The sequence below is a fragment of the Melitaea cinxia genome, chromosome 8, assembly GCF_905220565.1.
Source record: "Melitaea cinxia chromosome 8, ilMelCinx1.1, whole genome shotgun sequence".
Classification (NCBI taxonomy): domain Eukaryota; kingdom Metazoa; phylum Arthropoda; class Insecta; order Lepidoptera; family Nymphalidae; genus Melitaea; species Melitaea cinxia.
Window position 1 is genome coordinate 10,121,538 of NC_059401.1, and position 19,324 is coordinate 10,140,861.

The following is a 19,324-nucleotide window of genomic DNA, read 5'->3' on the forward strand; positions in this document are numbered from 1 at the left end:
TCGACGAAAAAATAATCAAGTAACTACGCGTTATCAAAGATTACTCAAAAAGTAGTTATCAGATCTCGATAAAATTTATATGTAACCACATGATAAACATCAGCTTTTGATTAAATTAAAAATTATCAAAATCGGTACACCCAGTAAAAAGTTATTGCGGATTTTCGAGAGTTTCCCTCGATTTCTCTGGGATCCCATCATCAGATCCTGGTTTCCTTATCATGGTACTAAACTAAGGATATCTTCTTTCCAACAAAAAAAGAATTATCAAAATCGGTACACCCAGTAAAAAGTTATGCGGTATAATAAAACGTAGGTCGACGAAAAAAGCGTCAAGTAAAAACGCATTATTAGATATAACTCGAAAAGTAGTTGTTAGATCTCAAATAAATTCAAATGGGACCAATTGGCACACACCACCTTTCGATTAAAACAAAATTTGTCGAAATCGATCTACCCGGTCAAAAGTTCTGATGTAACATACATAAAAAAAAAAAAATACAGTGGAATTGAGAACCTCCTTCTTTTTTGGAAGTCGGATAAAAAACCGACTTCAATGACATCGACAAGTAATAAAACGTAAGTAGACGAAAATATAGTCAAGTAAAGTAGTGATCAGATCAATGAAATTGACTACAAAACAAGTATTAGTTTTCGAATAAAACAAGAATCATCAAAATCGAAAAAGATAAGTTATGCTGTATAATACAACGTAGGTCGAAAAAAAATAGTCAAGTAAATACGCATTATTAGATATAACTCGAAAAGTACTTGTTATATCTTATCTAATTCTTGTCTAATGACCCAATTAAATTTAAATGAGACCACATAAAACGCACCACATATCGATTAAAACAAAAATCACCAAAATTAGTCTACCCAGTAAAAAGTTCTGAGGTAACTTAAAACTAATAAAAATATATCATCGAATTGAGAACCTCATCCTTTTTTGGAAGTCAGTAAGTCCTTTGCTTATATAAATTAAAGAAATAAAAATAGCGATAGCTGTAATTTTGATTATTTTTAAAACCAAAAGACAAAAATCGAGGAAACAAACTTTATTCAATAAATAACACATGCAAGCGGACACAGCGCTTAATGTAAAATGTCCAGTTTACACGTAAGTAACGGATATATTTATAAAAATCCTACAATTTGTGTACTTGTAACAAGACAACCAGTTTTCTTATTATATTTGCTATTTTTCGTAAAATGTATAACATTTTCTGGAATAATTGTAAAGCCAATAAATTAATTATCAGAGAATGTGTAAGCAACTAAAATATACGCCTAATAACATAAGTAGAAAACATAATCGTGCTAAGTTAATTTAAAGTAAACATTATTTTAAGCGACAAATGAATATTAAACGTTTAATAGCGCTCCTTTTGTTATTATATCTTAACATTACAAAATTATCTTAACATAAAAAATATTGGTGCCATAAACATAGGTCTTTTAGATAGGTCATAAAGTCACATCATGATATGATAGCAACATTTTCTTCATTGATGCGACTTTAACGTAATCTTAACTACTTATAAGTAATTTCTATAAATATTTCCTTTCGTTTTAAACAGCATATTATCCATTCATTTAACATTATTTTATAACGATTAAACATTGACAGCGTTATTATAAAGCGTGAGTAATCTATATAATATTGATCATTATTGAGCGGTCGGTCCTTTCAACTAAATGATCAATGAAAGCTCTACATTGTGATAACAAACAAAAAAACAATTTATTACAACATCGTAATCAATAAATGCATAATTTTAACAAACAACAATAACTATATATGACTGATTGTTCAAAAATTATTTATTATCTTTTTTTTTTTTGATCTTATATATGACCATTTCAATAAAAGAAATATTAATAAATAGTAATAAAATTATGTATTACATAATTCGATGTTATTTATTATCTACATATTGTATATTAAAAAACTTAATAGGTTTTAAAAGCTTGTCAATGAAAATGTAGAAAGTGAAAAGTAATAATTAGGTAAAAATACTCACATTTTTTTAAAATAAATTAATAGAATACAATAAATATACTAAATTATATCACAATATCAATAGCGTTATTTTCTAACAATACCGTAAACGGCTAAAAGTGAGATATGCAAGGATTACATAACTAATGAACTAGTGTGTTATATTATATATTATCATAAAACGAGCATATATGATAGAGTAGTAGAATATATACGTAAGTTTCAAATACTCCAAATTGCCAATACAAGCGGTTATATAATAATTTGTTATGGTATAATGTTTGATAGAATGATAAAATCAAAATAGGATACAAACGTAATGGTTTTAAACACACAGTAATAATTTTCTCTTTTTATCGTATTGGATAAATTATATAGATTTGTATGGAATATAAATATAACATTATAGTATTCAAAGAATATTATATGAGTAGAAGTAGAGAAAACTTCACCTACCGAAGTTCAGTAGATATTTTAGATTATTCTGTAGGGTACGGTATCTATAGTCTTTTTAGTAATTAAAACAACATATTAAGTAACATTAGTCGCCTTTAAACAGTGGACAAGTAACTAACATTGTGTTTTGCCTTGAAACACTCACAAGACATAAATTTTTGAAAGTCAAGCAATCGTTAGCAATTACCTTTCATTAACATTAATTTGTAACTATTAGAATAATGTATGGAATGTAAAGTTTTTGTTTCAACCATATTTGTTAAATAATATTTTGTATCAAATCGATATGTTCTGAAGAGTAAGAGAAATAGGATTTTCAACTATACAGATTTACAAATAGAAATACAAAAAAAAAATATGTAAAATTTTCACTCCAATTTTAAACAGTCAAGTACAAACTATGTTTAGAATATTTTTTTTTTTTGTAAATTAAACAATTTTAAAATATCTAAAGTCACAAGTGTATAAGAGAGTGAGTAACAAATAAACTTGACGTCAGTGGAACTCACATAACCCACTACTACTCACTCACTTAAAACATTTTAAGACTACGAATTCACTAAGTTTTATAATTTAAAATAATACACAATCTTAAATAAATCTCTTAAAAAAATATTACAGTTTCCTCAAAAGATTAAACAGGCAGTGTCAGAAAAATAAACGTAGCAAAAAAATTTGATCTATCCTCGACAAAACTGTATGCGATAAACTCGATGAGAGCATTTCGTCATTATACACTCTTATAGGAAATCGTCGCTCACATTAGTCGTAAGTTTCCGATTCCTGCTGCACTAGTTTAAAGCGCCGCGGGCTCTTGACGGAAATAGATCCGTGACCTTCCAAAGACAATCGTCCTTTCATTTGCAAATACCTGAAAAATACATATTAAAATATTACTTTGTTGATACCTGAAAAACTAATGTTAATAATATAATTATTATACAACAAACCTTTTAATGTATCGACATACAAGCTTGGTTGGCCGTTGCTGCCACTCATCCAGCACCTCCTTAGGAGCTAATACCTACGACAATGAACACACATAGCGTAACAGACATATTTTGTAACACAATTTATTCACTAAAACACAATACAATATGAACAATAACCGACAGCGGTAGAACGATACTTGCAATAAGTAAGTTTTACGGAAGCTCACTATACCGATTAGTTATATTAATTGTTGTGACTTTACCTAATAATATTTTTATCAAAATTAGGACCTGTTTCATTGGTTGTGGATAACGTTATTTTACGGATGATGGTATTCAACAGATAAAACTTTATGATATTTTACTCTTTTTTACCATCGAATTCCACTATATTTATGAGATATTTCTATTAGCATAGAACCTAAAATTTGTAGTTTATATCTAACTTGAGGAAAAAAAAGGAGCTACTGGCCTGTTATTACCCTCAGCTGTTAAAGTATATTCGTCACGTATGTGCAGGTATTTAAAAGTCACGTATAATATTCGTCACGTATGATAAACTTTATTCACAACCGCTGAAATCGGCCCGTAGTAGCAATTTAACTCGAAATGTCTTTCAATTAATTTGATTTAAGTTTTAACATGGTGTTTTTTTTTAATATGATGTCGTAACGTATGCACAACAACAAAATAAGAACGCAATATAAGATACAAATTATAATAATTGTGTTTGCTCGCAAACGAAAAAAAAAACCGACTTCAATTACATCGACAAGTAATACAACGTAGATCGACGAAACAATAGTCAAGCAACTACGCGTTATCAAAGATTACTCAAAAAGTAGTTATCAGATCTCGATAAAATTTATATGTGACCACATGATAAACATCAGCTTTCGATTAAATTAAAAATTATCAAAATCAGTACATCCAGTAAAAAGTAATTGCGGATTTTCGAGAGTTTCCCTCGATTTCTCTAGGATACCATCATCAGATCCTGGTTTCCTTATCACGGTACCAAACTAGGAATATCCCCTTTACAACAAAAAAAGAATTATCAAAATCGGTATATCCAGTAGAAAGTTATACGGTATAATACAACGTAGGTCGACGAAAAAAGCGTCAAGTAAAAACGCATTATTAGATATAACTCGAAAAGTAGTTGTGAGATCTCAAATAAATTTAAATGGGACCAATTGGCACACACCACCTTTCGATTGAAACAAAATTTGTCGAAATCGGTCTACCCGGTCAAAAGTTCTGATGTAACATACATAAAAAAAAAAAAAAAAAAAAAAAAAAAAAAAAATACAGTCGAATTGAGAACCTCCTCCTTTTTTGGAAGTCGGTTAAAAATTATGACAAAAGTCGAGCAATACGTCCTGCCTGTGTTAACATACGGAGCCGAGACGTGGACACTGACGAAGGGACTGGTCCACAAGTTTAAAGTCGCTCAACGTGCAATGGAACGGGCTATGCTTGGGGTTCCTCTCAAAATAGGATTAGAAATGAGGCTATCTACGAGAGAACGAAAACAACCGGCATAGCCCACAGAATTAGCAAGTTGAAGTGGCAGTGGGCTGGTCGTCTGTGTCACCGTTGGAGCAGACGAGTCCTTGAGTGGAGACCGCGTCTTGGCAAACGCAGTGTGGGACGTCCTCCGGCCCGCCTGGACTGACGATCTACGTAAGATTGCCGGTGTAGACTGGATGAGGATTGTGGAGAACCGGGATGTCTGGCGCGAACTTGGGGAAGCCTATGTCCAGCAGTGAACGGCAATAGGCTGAATTGACCTACTGACTGACTATGAAAATTATCTCTTTATCTACAGTAAAGGAAAATTCCTATATCTATCTACAACTAGGGATCATCAAGGGACGGGGGAGTTTGTGGTTATCTATAGATCAATTGTTACACTGGTTTATTGTAAGCAAAATAACACCTGTCAAGTCTGCTAATATACAATAAGATAATTATCGATACATTTAAAATTATTATTCAGCGGTAGAGCCCACTACTTTACTATAAAATATTTATCGACACTTTTTTATAGTGAAACTTTTATTCTATCGCTCGAAAATTTTTCGTTCATCTATCGCATGTCTCACGACACCACACGGAGAACGCGGAGTAGGGATAAATTGAAAAGCAGAGACGGCGCCCGCAGCTCGCATCAGCTGACCGTGTAGCATTAATATTCTCACTTATTCGTGCGCTTTCCGCGGTATTTGTGTATTTTGATCTAAGTATAAGCGCGTAATGTAAATGTTTTTATTCACTAAAGTTTCATTTGCATCGTGGTTTCATAAAACCATACAATTCTTTTTTTTTTTCTCTTTTTTAAAATATTATTAAGTCAAAGAAACGTTTGATTACCTGATCCCCCTTGAGCCGGTCGAGCAGGGTGACGCACACGACGGCCGCCTTGATGCCGGCGTGGTGGGTCAGCGCCGCGAACGCCAGCGACTCCATCTCGATGTTAACGACTCCTGCCTTGTGAATGCTCTCCAGGTACTCCATTTTATCTGTCTCCGTGAAGTCACAAAACGCACCATCAAGACGACCTTGTCCTGTTATAAAAAAATACCATCCTCAGTGCTGATTCAGTAGTAGTTAATAGCAATCGGTTCGGATATTGAGAGCAGACTCTCAACTTTACTTCAACATTACGATTATATGGATTAAATATAGATTTTTAATGAGATCTAAATATTTTCACATTTACTTTTTTTAATCACACAAGCAAAAACTCTGTTTCTCTATTTAATATATACATTCATATTTTCTTCAGTTCTTTTATTCAGAAAACGTTTCGTTTTTTCTTACTAACCGTTAATAAATTAACACATCGATATGTTCTGAAGAAATTTAGCATTTAAAAAAATGCTGCTTTTTTAAAGTTAAAAATATAACCGTTTCTTCTTTAATTCTCAATTTCTCACCTTCATAGAAATCATAAGTGCACAAGGTCTTGCCCGTGACCGTGTCGTACGGGTCCTCGGGGTCCGATAGAGCTTTTAGTTCACGCGCCAACCTTTTATCCAACTTCGCGGGTCTCTGGATGTTCTTTCCAAGCACCGTCTAATATTTAAAGCGACGAATTAGAATTCCATAAATCTATATTCTATAATTATATCATCAATTCCATATGTTAATATGTATGTATAATATAGGTTTTACATCAATATATTCTTTTTTTATTTAATGTCATTATTGTTTTAGCACAAGGAAGCTTTAGGATAAACTTGAGGCGAACGTTTGAATTTTAACTCAAGTGAGATTAGCAAAGCAAACCAAACATTAAATCAGTTTGAAACTTTTGAAGGTGTACGTACTCGCTGTTTCCGTTTAAATTTAATTAAGACGTTCTTTAATCATGTATAAACATGTTCATAATCATAATAACTTGAAGATTGTCTAAAACGTTTAAATTTTATTGAAATAACTAGCTGACTCGGCAAACGTTGTCTTGCCGCTAAACGCTATTTAAAAATAGGAGTTGGTGGTAGAAGGGTGAAAATTTAGGGTTGTATGTATTTTTCAACGCCAAATCATAATAAAATAAAAAACAAATAGTTTATCTAAAAATTAAAAAAATAACATTTACGGGTGGACTACCTTAAAATTTAGGGGGGATGACAAATAAATGATGTTCGATTCTCAGACCTACCCAATATGCACACAAAATTTCATAAGAATCGGTCAAGCCGTTTCGGAGGAGTTTAACTACAAACACCGCGACACGAGAATTTTATATATTAGATAAGCGTAAAACTTAAATTAAAAATAAGAAACCTATATAAATGTATGTATAATGTATATGTATAATGAATTAATCTTATAATTTGAAGTATACTTCATTCCAAATGTTTAATATATTTAAATAGATTTTTTACAGTTTTAGCTCATCATTGAAATGATCAAAATAGTAGATGTATTTTTTATATTAATTTTATTAAAAGTACTTTTTGTTTCATTTTAAAAAAATCCCATTATATTTCATTATTTCTATAAAGAACGTGAACTACTTTTATTTTAAGTTTTGTCTTGTTTTGTTTTCGCATTAAAATCTGCTTAACCTATTTATTACTTTTAAGTTTAAAAAAATAACAAGAAAAACTTTTGATTTCAATGGTAAATAAAATCTTCGAATTAAATGTATAAAAAAATTATAATAATATTCCATTCCATTTATATAATATAGAATATTCTCATTGTGAATACAAACCAGTTCGAGAGCATTCTTAAGAGCACCGTCAACAGCTTCCTCAGAAATTATAACAGTGCCACCTTCGTAGCCGATGCCGCCACACGTGCCGATCCTGAAGAAGACCGGATCACGAACTTTCGCGTGGTACATGAGCTTTATCACCTCGTGCAACAAGATACCCACGGACGGGATGCCCATTCCGTGCTGTAAACATTCGCCACATAAACAACAATCAAATCTAATAACCCGTAAAAACTAAAAATCAAAAATAAAAGTATCATAAGGTACTCTTTATGACATCGGATATTTGCCGGTGAGAGTTTCGTCAGGATCGGTCCAGCCATTTCGGAGATTGGCCGGAATAGGCAGACAGACAGACAAAGGTTGTAGGGTATGTTATTTTGGTATATGTGCCGTGTGTGCATCTATACGCATTTGGTAAAGGGCGGTTGTTTTGATGTTGCAAGCGGACACTCTAATTTGATTATTCTTTTTTTTAAATTTATTTTATTTATTTCTATGAATAGGTTTAATTTGATAGCATCCTGAATTTCTTAGTTTACTATTTTGTTATTTCATTTTAGCGTTGAAAGTTTGATTGTTACAGTGTTATTTAGTAATCTAAGGGAAACCTTTTACTGGCTATACTATATAGCATTTATCTTGCTGTAAGGTACATTGTTTGTAAAACTGTAGGTTTTCTAAATAAAATAATAAAAAGCTAGTAATCTAAAGGAAATAATTGTATTTACTCGCAAACGAAAAAAAAAGTGACTTCAATTACATCGACAAGTAATACAACGTAGATCGACGTAAAAATAGTCAAGTAACTACGCGTTATCAAAGATTAGTCAAAAAGTAGTTATCAGATCCCGATAAAATTTAAATGTGACCACATGATAAACATCAGCTTTCGATTAAATTAAAAATTATCAAAATCGGTAGTAAAAAGTTATGCGGATTTTCAAGAGTTTCCCTCGATTTCTCTGGGATCCCGTCATCAAATCCTGGTTTCCTTATCATGGTACCAAACTAGGGATATCTCCTTTCCAACAAAAAAAGAATTATCAAAATTGGTACATCCAGTAAAAAATTATGTGGTATACAACGTAGGTCGACGAAAAAAGCGTCAAGTAAAAACGCATTATTAGATATAACTCGAAAAGTAGTTGTTAGATCTCAAATAAATTTAAATAAAACCAAATGAGACACACCACCTTTCGAATAAAATTTTTTTTGTCGAAATCCGTCCACCCAGTCAAAAGTTCTGAAGTCATATACCTACATAAAAAAATACAGTCGAATTGAGAACCTCCTCCTTGTTTTGGAAGTCAGTTAAAAACTTAAATTAAGCGTCGTCGAGTTATAGTAACCTATTAAAATCGAAAATCATTTCATATCTACTATGACAGAGGGAAACAACAATAGTAAAAAAAACTTACTTCGATTTATATAATTAAAGATTGAGTTTTCAAAACTTTTTTTTTTTTTGATAATATTTTTTTGTTTTATTATAATAAGCTTGTGATATAATTATCAAAACATGGTAACCATAACGCATCTCTAATTCAATGTCATTACCAGTTATATATATCTTGTTACATAAACGTACGCTTTGTTAATAAAATTGATACCGCTTACTCAATTCATCTCAATATCTTTTAATAGCAACTGGTTCAACTTAGTTAACACCGGAATGAACACGAGCTACTCATTAATTTTATCTCAATTGAAACGCATCGACATGATTAACTGCAAAAGTAGCATTCAATCGCTTAAAAATTAATTTATCTTACAAATGGTTTATTTATATAATAAACAGATAAGTCAAAGCCACGTAGCACTTACACTTAGTAGGTATATTTTTTTAACGATTCGTGAAAGATGGAATTCGTGATCAATGGAAAATCATCTTTTCTAAAATATTATATAGGGAGGTACTCACGCTAATAGAAAGTACGGGCCCGACTTTGTACATAGAATATCGGTAAGAAAACTGGCTGATGTCCTGCAGAGTGGTGCCGCACGGTAACTTGTGCCCAATCTCCGCCATGATCGTGTATGCGAACTGCTCCATCCGTTTTGGGGTTCCACCCATACACACAAACTAAAACACCAAATAAAATGTTTTAAAAGACATGTAGATGTATAAATGCATTACAGGCATTTATAAAGGTGCGTTTACAGTTTTGACTTATTAGTGTTGTTACCTTAACATCTCCAAACATTTCGACAAGGTCATGGGAACCGCTGCCCAGAGCCAGGTGATAAAGAATGTCTTGGTCCATAAGTTCAATATTCGGGTTACGAAGACGTACAGTGCCATCAGGATACCTATGAAAACCATTTAAGTTCATTTCAGGATAATTTTACGCTGTTAAAGACCATATATTTTCTTATAGATACTCATTCAATCAATCAATCGAATAAAAAGAACATGTAGGTTAATAATACGAAACAAAGTAAATCTTTCTTATTTTAAATAATAGAGCTACAAGCTTTTTTACTGTTTTTAAGAATAACCCTATAATTGTTTTCAATAAATTCAATTCCAATTTTTCATCAATTTATATTAAGGGATTTCCTAATATTTTTTTTACAACTGAGACGCCTGCAACACTACAAGCATAGCAAGCGCGTTGCCGACCGGTAAAGTCGACCCAATATCCCCCCAGGAGCTATGGTCACCTTACTCACCACAGGAACACAACACTGGTTAAAAACAGTATTATTTTGCTGTGATCTTCGGTAAGGTCGAGGTACTTCCTCAGTCGGGCTTCTCCAGATTTTAGGTTTTTGCGGTATATTTTTAGTCCTATGTTACAAAATTTGAAAGGAAAGCCTATTGATATGAATATAAAATACATAAATACGTATCTATATTCATTGAGACAACTAGGTAATTTGTCACCAGGTAATATTTTATTAATAAATTATTGCATCATATATTTATAATACCTAAAATTGATAGTTTGGTTGGATAAGTGATAAACATTTTATAAACATGAGAATTAAACATAAACAATAAACCAGGTTTATTGTTTATGTTTAATGATGCTGATGCATGCTGATATAATTAAATAATAAATAATAAATATCATATAACATACACACACGGTCGTCTGTTCCTATGGTAAGCAACTTAATGCTTGTGTTACAGGTAACAGCCGACTGTTATAACTATTTTTTTTAATAAACATACATAGAAATAATACATATATAAATAATAAATACAAATATTATATAACACCCAGACTCAGGCGGGAATCGAACCCGCAACCCGCAGAACAGAAAGCAGGGTCACTACAAACTGCGCCAACGGGTTAGTCAGAAAAAAGAGAGAGTCAGAAAGAAATTAAAAACGTATTCAATATTGCGATACAGATTCACGTAAAAACTTATGTTAGGACGTAGCATACTACGTCCTGACATAAGTCTTGAAATATATCTCATAGAAAATTTAGCCCTTATATCTAGTTTAAATGTCAGTCTTAGATATAAATCTGCTGTGACGGAAAGAAAGTATATTTCTGTCACAGCTAATATGCTAGAATATTAGTATGTAGTTATGACTTTTTTACACATAGTTAAAGCGTAATATTACGTAAATTAATTGCTTTTTAATATAATGGTTACTGTGCTCAGTGACAAATGATATTTGTCTATTTATTTATTAGGTACAACCAACAGAACATACAATATAGGTAAATGTTTTAATACATAATACTTAGGTAAACAATGATCATTGTACTTCATTTTACAGGTAGTCACTACATGCTGCTGCTTAGTGTAAATTAAAATATAAAATCACAACAAAATACATTTACAAGGAAAATTATATTAATAAAAGAAAAACATTACACACTAAAAAAATTACAGCGCAACTAGTATAGCTAAGACCATAATTATGTATAAAAACAAAAAATACATTTTAAATTTAAAAAGTTAAAACAAGTTACATCAGTTCAAAAAACATTAATAATAAAAAATAAAATATATTACACAGGAGAAGATTAAAATAAAATAAAAAAAGGAAAAATAGTAAAATACTAAAATATTAAAATGAATAATAGATAATTAATTGTTGAAACATTAAATTTGAATAAATTTATTTAAAATTATCTCAATAAAAAAATTAAATTGGTATCATTAAATTATGTTCCAAGTTGTTTTTTGTTAGAATTAACTTACTTTTAAAAAGAACGAAAGTTATTGCAACTTTGTACACCTTATCTTTCCAATTCGTAATCGTTATCATCATCGCAACACGAAAAAAATTATCACAGTAACATCCGACAATAGTTCCCAGATTCCGCCCAGCAGAAATCAACCGTGTGATCGATATGGATATGTATATCCAACGCAAAAATTAAAAATTTACACGTTTACGTACTTTTCGTCTTTAGTTAACTGCCACCGTTAAGAAATAATAAAAACTTTTGATTGTTTGTCTGATTGTTCCGATCCGATTGTAATCAAATTAAGATAAAATTTTATATAGCCTTATTTTAGCAGTTATAGACATATATCTAAAAATAATGACATGTAAGTATATCAAGGCATTACTTTAAAAAACATTATTTAATTGATCCATTCCAGACTATAAAAGTGTGAACGGTCCCTTTGGGCATGTTTCGCCGGTAGCTGATAAAGTTATCTGACGTATAAATATAATTTGAAAGTAATTACTAAGTATGATCTCTACTTAATATAAATATAACCGACAGATAAAGTATTATAAATATTTTTTTATTATCAAACTCCACTTTATCAGTCAAATTTATTTTAACAACCCATTAAATCAACAGTTATTTTTAATAACTTGAAAGACCTTGTCACTTATGAGCAGTGAAACAATTCAAGCGACGAAACAGGCAGTGTTGTGATTTATTGTTTCCAATGAAATACACGGGCAAATGTTTAACTCATTTTCGATGTATGGTTTTACCATTTATTATATTTATTAAATTACCACGAAGTTTTTGTATAGCGGAAAAACCATTTAACTGTACCTATTTAATATCTGTTCAACGAAGCAGCAGATTCTTCAGCTAAGAAAAATTAACGAGATAAAAAAAAAACATAATTACCACGTAAAAAAAAGAATAGTAGTCTAGAGCTGTTTAATTTAATACCCCCTATTAATAATGTATTTAATAACGTACTACGTCGGTAAATGTTTTTGTTTTATATATACCTATATAAAATTACTGTAAAAACATTAGTCAACAACCTAACGCTGCTGTCCACTTCCTCAACTTCTATTTCGTTTCTCTGAAATTGGTCACCCTTATCAAACACCTTCCGGTGAGGTATATGATAACCGTTATGGTGTTCCGAGGGACGCTCAGCATTCTTCTGCTCGCTGCCATTGTGATTAGAACGTCCGTTCAAAGCGACAGTATCGGTCTGAGGCATTCTGGGCCCCGGTTTAACTGGTCGGCAATAATGAAATAAAAAAGAAAAAATATCCATTACCGCTATAACCTTGGACAGCAAGTTTAAAAGCAATCTTATAATGAGCTTAAAAAAACTATAGCTCAACAATACTCAATAAAGTTAAAATTAAATGAATAAATACTAAATTATAGTGTCTGATATTATTGTACTTGCTAAAAAGTTCAGATACCCACTGTATTATCTACATTAAGCAGTTATATTGAAATAAATAAAAAGGTTTGTGTTTTATATAAATTCTGCAATTGCAGTAAGTAAATTATTACTAGATGTGTCAGTATATTTGCACAACAGACGTCAGACTGTTTGTTATATTAATGACGTAAATAACTAAAAAAATTATCGGCGTTTTCGAAACTATTGATCAATTTATGTTTAGAAAGTATTTGATAAGATTAATATGCGTATTATACACAATACACATATGTAGATGTTACAAACATTCCTATCAAGGTCGTACAATAGAACTTCATAAGAACATTGCATTTGTAAAATTAAAGGGCAGAATTATTGCAATGAATCAAAAAAGAAATCGTGACGTAGTTAAATACATGCATTTTTTGCAACATAAAATTTAAAAAAACATATTAAATCTTTAAATATGTATTCATAGATAGCCTTAAATAAAATAAATCAAATATTTATAATAAATCATCTATGCTGGGATTGCATGCACTTAACGCAATTAGCAAATTTATTGCGTAAACTAGGTAAATACTGTTGTTATTTATACAAACAATGTTAATGTTCCTACTACAAAACTTATAAAATAAGTTACAAACGTATTATAAGTATAAAACTTATAAAACTTACCTTATTATTTACACAAATAAATAGCTTTCACAACCTATATAATAACACGTAACAACGTAGTGCTAGGTCAGCTTCACAAAGACAAATAACGTACAGTCAGCTGAACTTGCGGCTGAGTAGAGAAGCAAATTACTATATCGCTACTAAACAAACGCACACAGTAATCGTAATAACCCTTTCAGTTAGATATAAAATAAAATGTATTTTCTTTTTCCAAATTTTATTTTTCTTGATTTTTTTTTTTTACAATTATTTGAACACATAGTAAAAATTTAATATATATATATTTTTTGGTGTTTATTAGATTTTTTACAATTATTTGTCAACGGTTGGAACACATAAAACTTACATTTTACAAATAAATATTTAGATTTAAGCCCAATAAAAATGTTCTTACGTCTAGAGATGGTTATTTTTGACTAAATTAAAACGTCTTATTCATATTATCGAGATGAGAAAAAAAAAATATGCGGTATTGCTAGGTACTACTCAGAAATGCTTAAAAAAAAGATACAAAATTACTATTTGAACATTATTTTCTATCACATATCACGGTATGAGATATTAGTTTTGTTTGTCTCTTCATTTTGAGAATTCCATACGTCAGCATATGATAAGACGGAACCCTTATAACATCACTCGTATCTGCGTCTGTGTCACATTTAATTTAATCTAAATGTAGGTACTATATCGATTTATTTGAACTATATTACAGATTTATATAATTATTTTTTTACTAGATACGCCCGCGACTTCGTCCGCGTGGTATTTATTATTCCTCCAATTAAAATTTTATGGATCGTTAATACTTTATAATGCTTCTTTATAGATGACATTCAACGTAAACTAATTCGGAACATGGACAAATAAGTTGGTTGGCTGACTTACACGAGTGCAAGCACCATAGACCTGGCCGTGCGAGAAACAGCTGACGCTAAGGTCCACGCCCGCACAACGCAGCGTCTGCCCTTGAGATTTGTTTTTGTCACAAACGAATAACCAAACGACAATCCTTACACAACCACCTTTTTTTACCATTCCGATGTAGGATATTGTCAATGTCATCTAGTTTATTTAATAGGAATTAAAGACGGTAGCATTATTTTTAAAGCGTTGGTTATTTTAGTGACTTTTAACATTTAACCATCGCGATATGAACCATCTACAAGCGTGATAATTATGTCGCTAGATGTTAAGCGCGTTTGATATACAAATAAAGTAAAATGCCCAGTAGGTGGACGCCGCGTTGGCGCAACGGTCACAGCACTGGTTTGTGGCTGTTGCGCTGGCGGTTGCGGGTTCGATTCCCGAAAATGACAAACATTTGTATTGGCCATAAAGATATTTGCCGTGGTCTGGGTTTTTGTGCAGTGTTTGTGGCTTACCCAACCGTGCCTCGGAGAGCACGTTGAGCCGTCGGTACCGGTTGTTATCGTGTACACCTGATAGCGATCGTTACTCATAGTAGGGAATATATCCGCCAACCCGCATTGGAGCAGCGTGGTGGATTAAGCTCTTCTAGGAGAAGTCCTACATGGGGAAAGAGGCCTATACCCTATATATAAATAATTATATAGGTGTGAGAATGCAATGTAACTGTATATGTGGGAGTGTGAATGTATGTATACATTTAAGTAAAAAAAATACAAAATAATAATATAAAAATATAAAATAATAATATAAATTCCAAAATATATACTAATTATGTGGTGTCATGGGACACCAGGTAGGAACGAAGTTCCTTCGGATAGCATAGAAGCAACACAATTTGAAAAAAAAAATGTTGAATTTTATATATATTTCTTAGTTCTTGATTTTTTTAATTTTGTTGGTGGTTTTAATTAAAAACATAAAAGAATTTAGGAAATTTAGTATTTTAGAAAATAACAAATACCGTAAACTAAAGTAAATCAAACAAAATAATAATAATAATTCAAACTAAATAAAAAACATGTCTTTATTTATTTTTGTCGACAGTATAAATTTACATAAATAATTTAAAAAAAAAGTTTACTAGTAATATTTTAGTTTTACAAACGTCATATTATAGAGTCGTGTGACTGATATTACGTCACTTCCGTTATATATTTTTCTTACGGTTTTAGTATCACAAATTTTTCAGTTCGGTCGCCCAGCCAAATGTCAAGCCTGCCGTAAAGAACTTCGTTCCAATTGTTGTGCGATCAATTTTATATATACAATCATATGCTTTCAATTTAATCGATAAAACATGTTTCCGTACATCGGCTTAGTTAAACGAAACTAAATGTGGACTTCTCAAAAATAGGTGTCATGTTTAGCGTTGTCATCAAGTTCAGTTAATTTCTGTAAATATTAAGATCACGAACATTTACAGAAATATTGTTATTACAGTTAAAACAGTTGGAATCTTTGCCTATGCCTAAAGATTTTAAAGTGTCTGTAGTTGAGGAGCTGCAGTTATTTTTTTTTTCAGAAATAAATCGACGTTAATGATTTCTGTACCTTTGATTACATCTATTCATTGAAGCTATATATGTAGATTAACCTTTTAATTTCCGATTGATTCAACTTAAATTTTCGAAATGCACTATTCCTTTTAGCCATGGCTTCACTTATGTCCAAATTAATCCAGAGGGCTGTCCCGTGCCTTCTTATGTTTACTTAACGTAAAGGTGGCATGTTTTTTGTATAGAGAAATGATATTGGAACAAAGAAAATTGACTTTGATTGATTGAGCATCAATAGACTACATCTCGTAAACACAAACCCAGTGGATAGAAGACTGTCCTAAAATTTCTGAGAAAGTGGTGAAAGTTTCTAAAAAAGTGGCTTAGGATTTCAGTATAAGGTAGGGAACTCAGGTGGTTAATAAAAACAAGTTACACGTTTAATTTATTTATTAACCAAATTGTTGTTTTTAAGTTTATAAGAAACATAGACTAGGTCGATAATCGATATAGAGAAGGCATGAGATGGGTGTTGGCCAAATTTGGCAACACGTTTAATATCCGAACAAATGACAAGATCTAAAAAGGAATCATAGTTTTTGTATAATGCGTAGTTAAAAGTGAAAGAAAGAAAGAAAGAAAGAAAGAAAAGTTCTTTATTGGCCATAATCATTTAAAATTTTAATAAAACAATAAGTTAGAAGGCCAACCAGGTCTCTGCCTCAGCATTGCTTAGCAGCAAATTGTTACTGCTAAGGCGCTGCTCTTCCGTCAGAGCCTGCATCGGCGAATTCAGACGCCAAACGCCACAAGAACATAATGTGCTTAATAAAAAAGGGAATATAAAATAAAAATCAACGAAAGATAGACACGTAAAAAAAGAAGAAAAAAAGAACTTAATAATGAGAAAAAAATAACAGAAGTAACAATAAAAATATTCCAGAAAAAAAGAAAAGAAATATATAATAATATAACAGTCATACAGCCTGACTAGACTCACACAAATGATGCTCACTCATATTTAACAGTCAAAGTCAATAATATACTTATAGTAAATAATTAAAGAGATATATATGTAATACATAAAATAAATAATAACATTAAATCAATAAAATAAATAAATAAATAAATACATAAATAAGAAAACGTATTCAGAGTGCAAGCTTCTGTCAAGGCTGTCACCAAAAACGCACAAAAATTGGCAATCATTCTTCACATCATCGTAATATTTTTGATTTAAACAAAATATAAACTAGACATGAAATGAAGCATGCCAATGCCAAAATAAATCAATGAAAACCGTATCCGAATTGGTTAAACCGTTTCTGAGATTAGCGTGCACAAACGCATAGATAAACAGGCACGACAAAAATTCTAAACACACACGCCTGTAAAAATATACAAAAAAATTATTCGTATATCTTCCATGTACAGAGAACTCCCACTTATATTTTTATTATATGTAATGATAAAAAATAATTTTATCAATAGTTAAATGATAACTTATGGTTTATTCTGCTTCTAAATTTTATATAGGTACTGATAATCAACGGAGCGATAAGATATTTCAATAAAACATATAATTTGACCTTTGTACCTGTATATTTCTATATAATTTTAGTAACTAGTCCTCGAATTAAAAGAAAAAGATCAGTTGAACATATTACTCCTACATTTACTTACAATAATTTGTCAAGAAATTTGTACATTTCTGACGTATACTAGAAACTCCTTAAAAAAATTACTATTTTGATACAGGCTTGCTTTGTTACATAACTTCGTTTACCTAGAAATCATTTCTGCTTTAAATATAAGAATGAATAAAAATGTGCTTTTGTTTTACACTACACAATCGTGAAATTTTGCTAAGGTAGAAGAACTTCGAAATTAGTAGTAAACCGAGATACCTTTTAAGCAACGGCTAACTTTGTCCTATTTCTCTATTAAATGAGTGTCTACAATTAAACTAGGTTACTGGTTATAAGAGGTCGAGTCAAGTTCACCTAGTTTTCACTCTCCAATGCCTTAACGTGCTTATTTGTTTACAGAACAAACAATAGTTTTAATATGAAATTTTACACATTTTAAATACGAATATAAAATAAAATGTTAAAGAATATGAGTATATTTCTTTTATAAACACATGTATCTACTGTTAAATTCTGTCAATAAACCTGACAGCATTGTCTACAGAGTTTTTAATTCGTTTACGTAACGCTTTTTATAATCTTTATTTGTAGGGAAATTTTTTCTATTGATTTTTTGTAAGTTTCAAAACGTTCAAATTATATCGGTTGGCATGCATTTCGTGACTCAAGGATTACACACATTAAAACTTGAAAAGCAAATTGTATGGGATTACTCACTCGTCACGTAGTTCATCATTATCGAAGGACATCGTTATTGGCACACACTAGCACTACTATAAATAGTTATAATTGCTTTATCTGTGTCAAAGTTGTGTAGGCGGATCGATGTGCAGCTAACGTAGCAATTGCTGCGCGAATGTGAAGAAGGAGCGTTTTCGGACCAGACTTAGCAGGGCGCGGATGCGTGAAAGCTTGCGCAGTTGCGCTTCCAGCTTTTTACCCAAATTTTGTAACATGAAAGAATATACCAAATCTATAAGAAATGGTAAATTAGGAAACACTGCCCGTCGTTCAACGCTTGAAGATAACTAATAAGTACAATAAAAATAAAATAATGCAATAATTTTCATAACTTTCAAAAGAATGAACCTACATTATCTTTGTTTTATCTAAATAAATTTTGCTGTAGACTTTTTACATCATCCGGTTAATTATTTTTATTTATATAAACAAAAATAATACAAGATAAGTAGTTCTCTAGTCTCATTATTTCATACAAAATATAGAGCGTTTTTGTAAGTTGCAAATTGTTTGTATATTTTACGTTTAAACTAAATGAAAAAAACTTCAGGTAACGTTTCGCTTGCCGACAGCTAAAGATTTGTCTTCTATCGATTGGTTTGTGTAGTTTCCAAATATACAATATACGTATATTT

General features: G+C 31.0%; 1 protein-coding gene across 1 annotated transcript; it reads right to left on the reverse strand.

Annotated features, from left to right (window-relative positions):
* Positions 1 to 1,043: 1,043 nt before the first annotated feature.
* LOC123656000 (uridine phosphorylase 1) lies at positions 1,044 to 9,957 on the reverse strand. Its single transcript, XM_045591723.1, has 7 exons — positions 9,811 to 9,957; positions 9,546 to 9,707; positions 7,619 to 7,804; positions 6,333 to 6,471; positions 5,767 to 5,960; positions 3,409 to 3,482; positions 1,044 to 3,329 (listed from the first exon to the last, which is right to left on the reverse strand). The coding sequence occupies exons 1-7, from the start codon at positions 9,955 to 9,957 to the stop codon at positions 3,221 to 3,223; spliced, it is 1,011 nt and encodes a 336-aa protein (XP_045447679.1). The 3' UTR covers positions 1,044 to 3,220.
* Between the last annotated feature and the right edge of the window lie 9,367 nt (positions 9,958 to 19,324).

Coding starts and splice junctions, on each gene's coding strand:
- LOC123656000 (XM_045591723.1), bottom strand. CDS start 9,957: ATGAACTTAAATGGTTTTCATAGGTATCCTGATGGCACTGTACGTCTT. Junction 6,472..7,618: donor TTAAGAATGCTCTCGAACTG/GTTTGTATTCAC, acceptor TTTAAATATTAG/ACGGTGCTTGGAAAGAACAT. Junction 5,961..6,332: donor CACTTATGATTTCTATGAAG/GTGAGAAATTGA, acceptor TTTTTATAACAG/GACAAGGTCGTCTTGATGGT.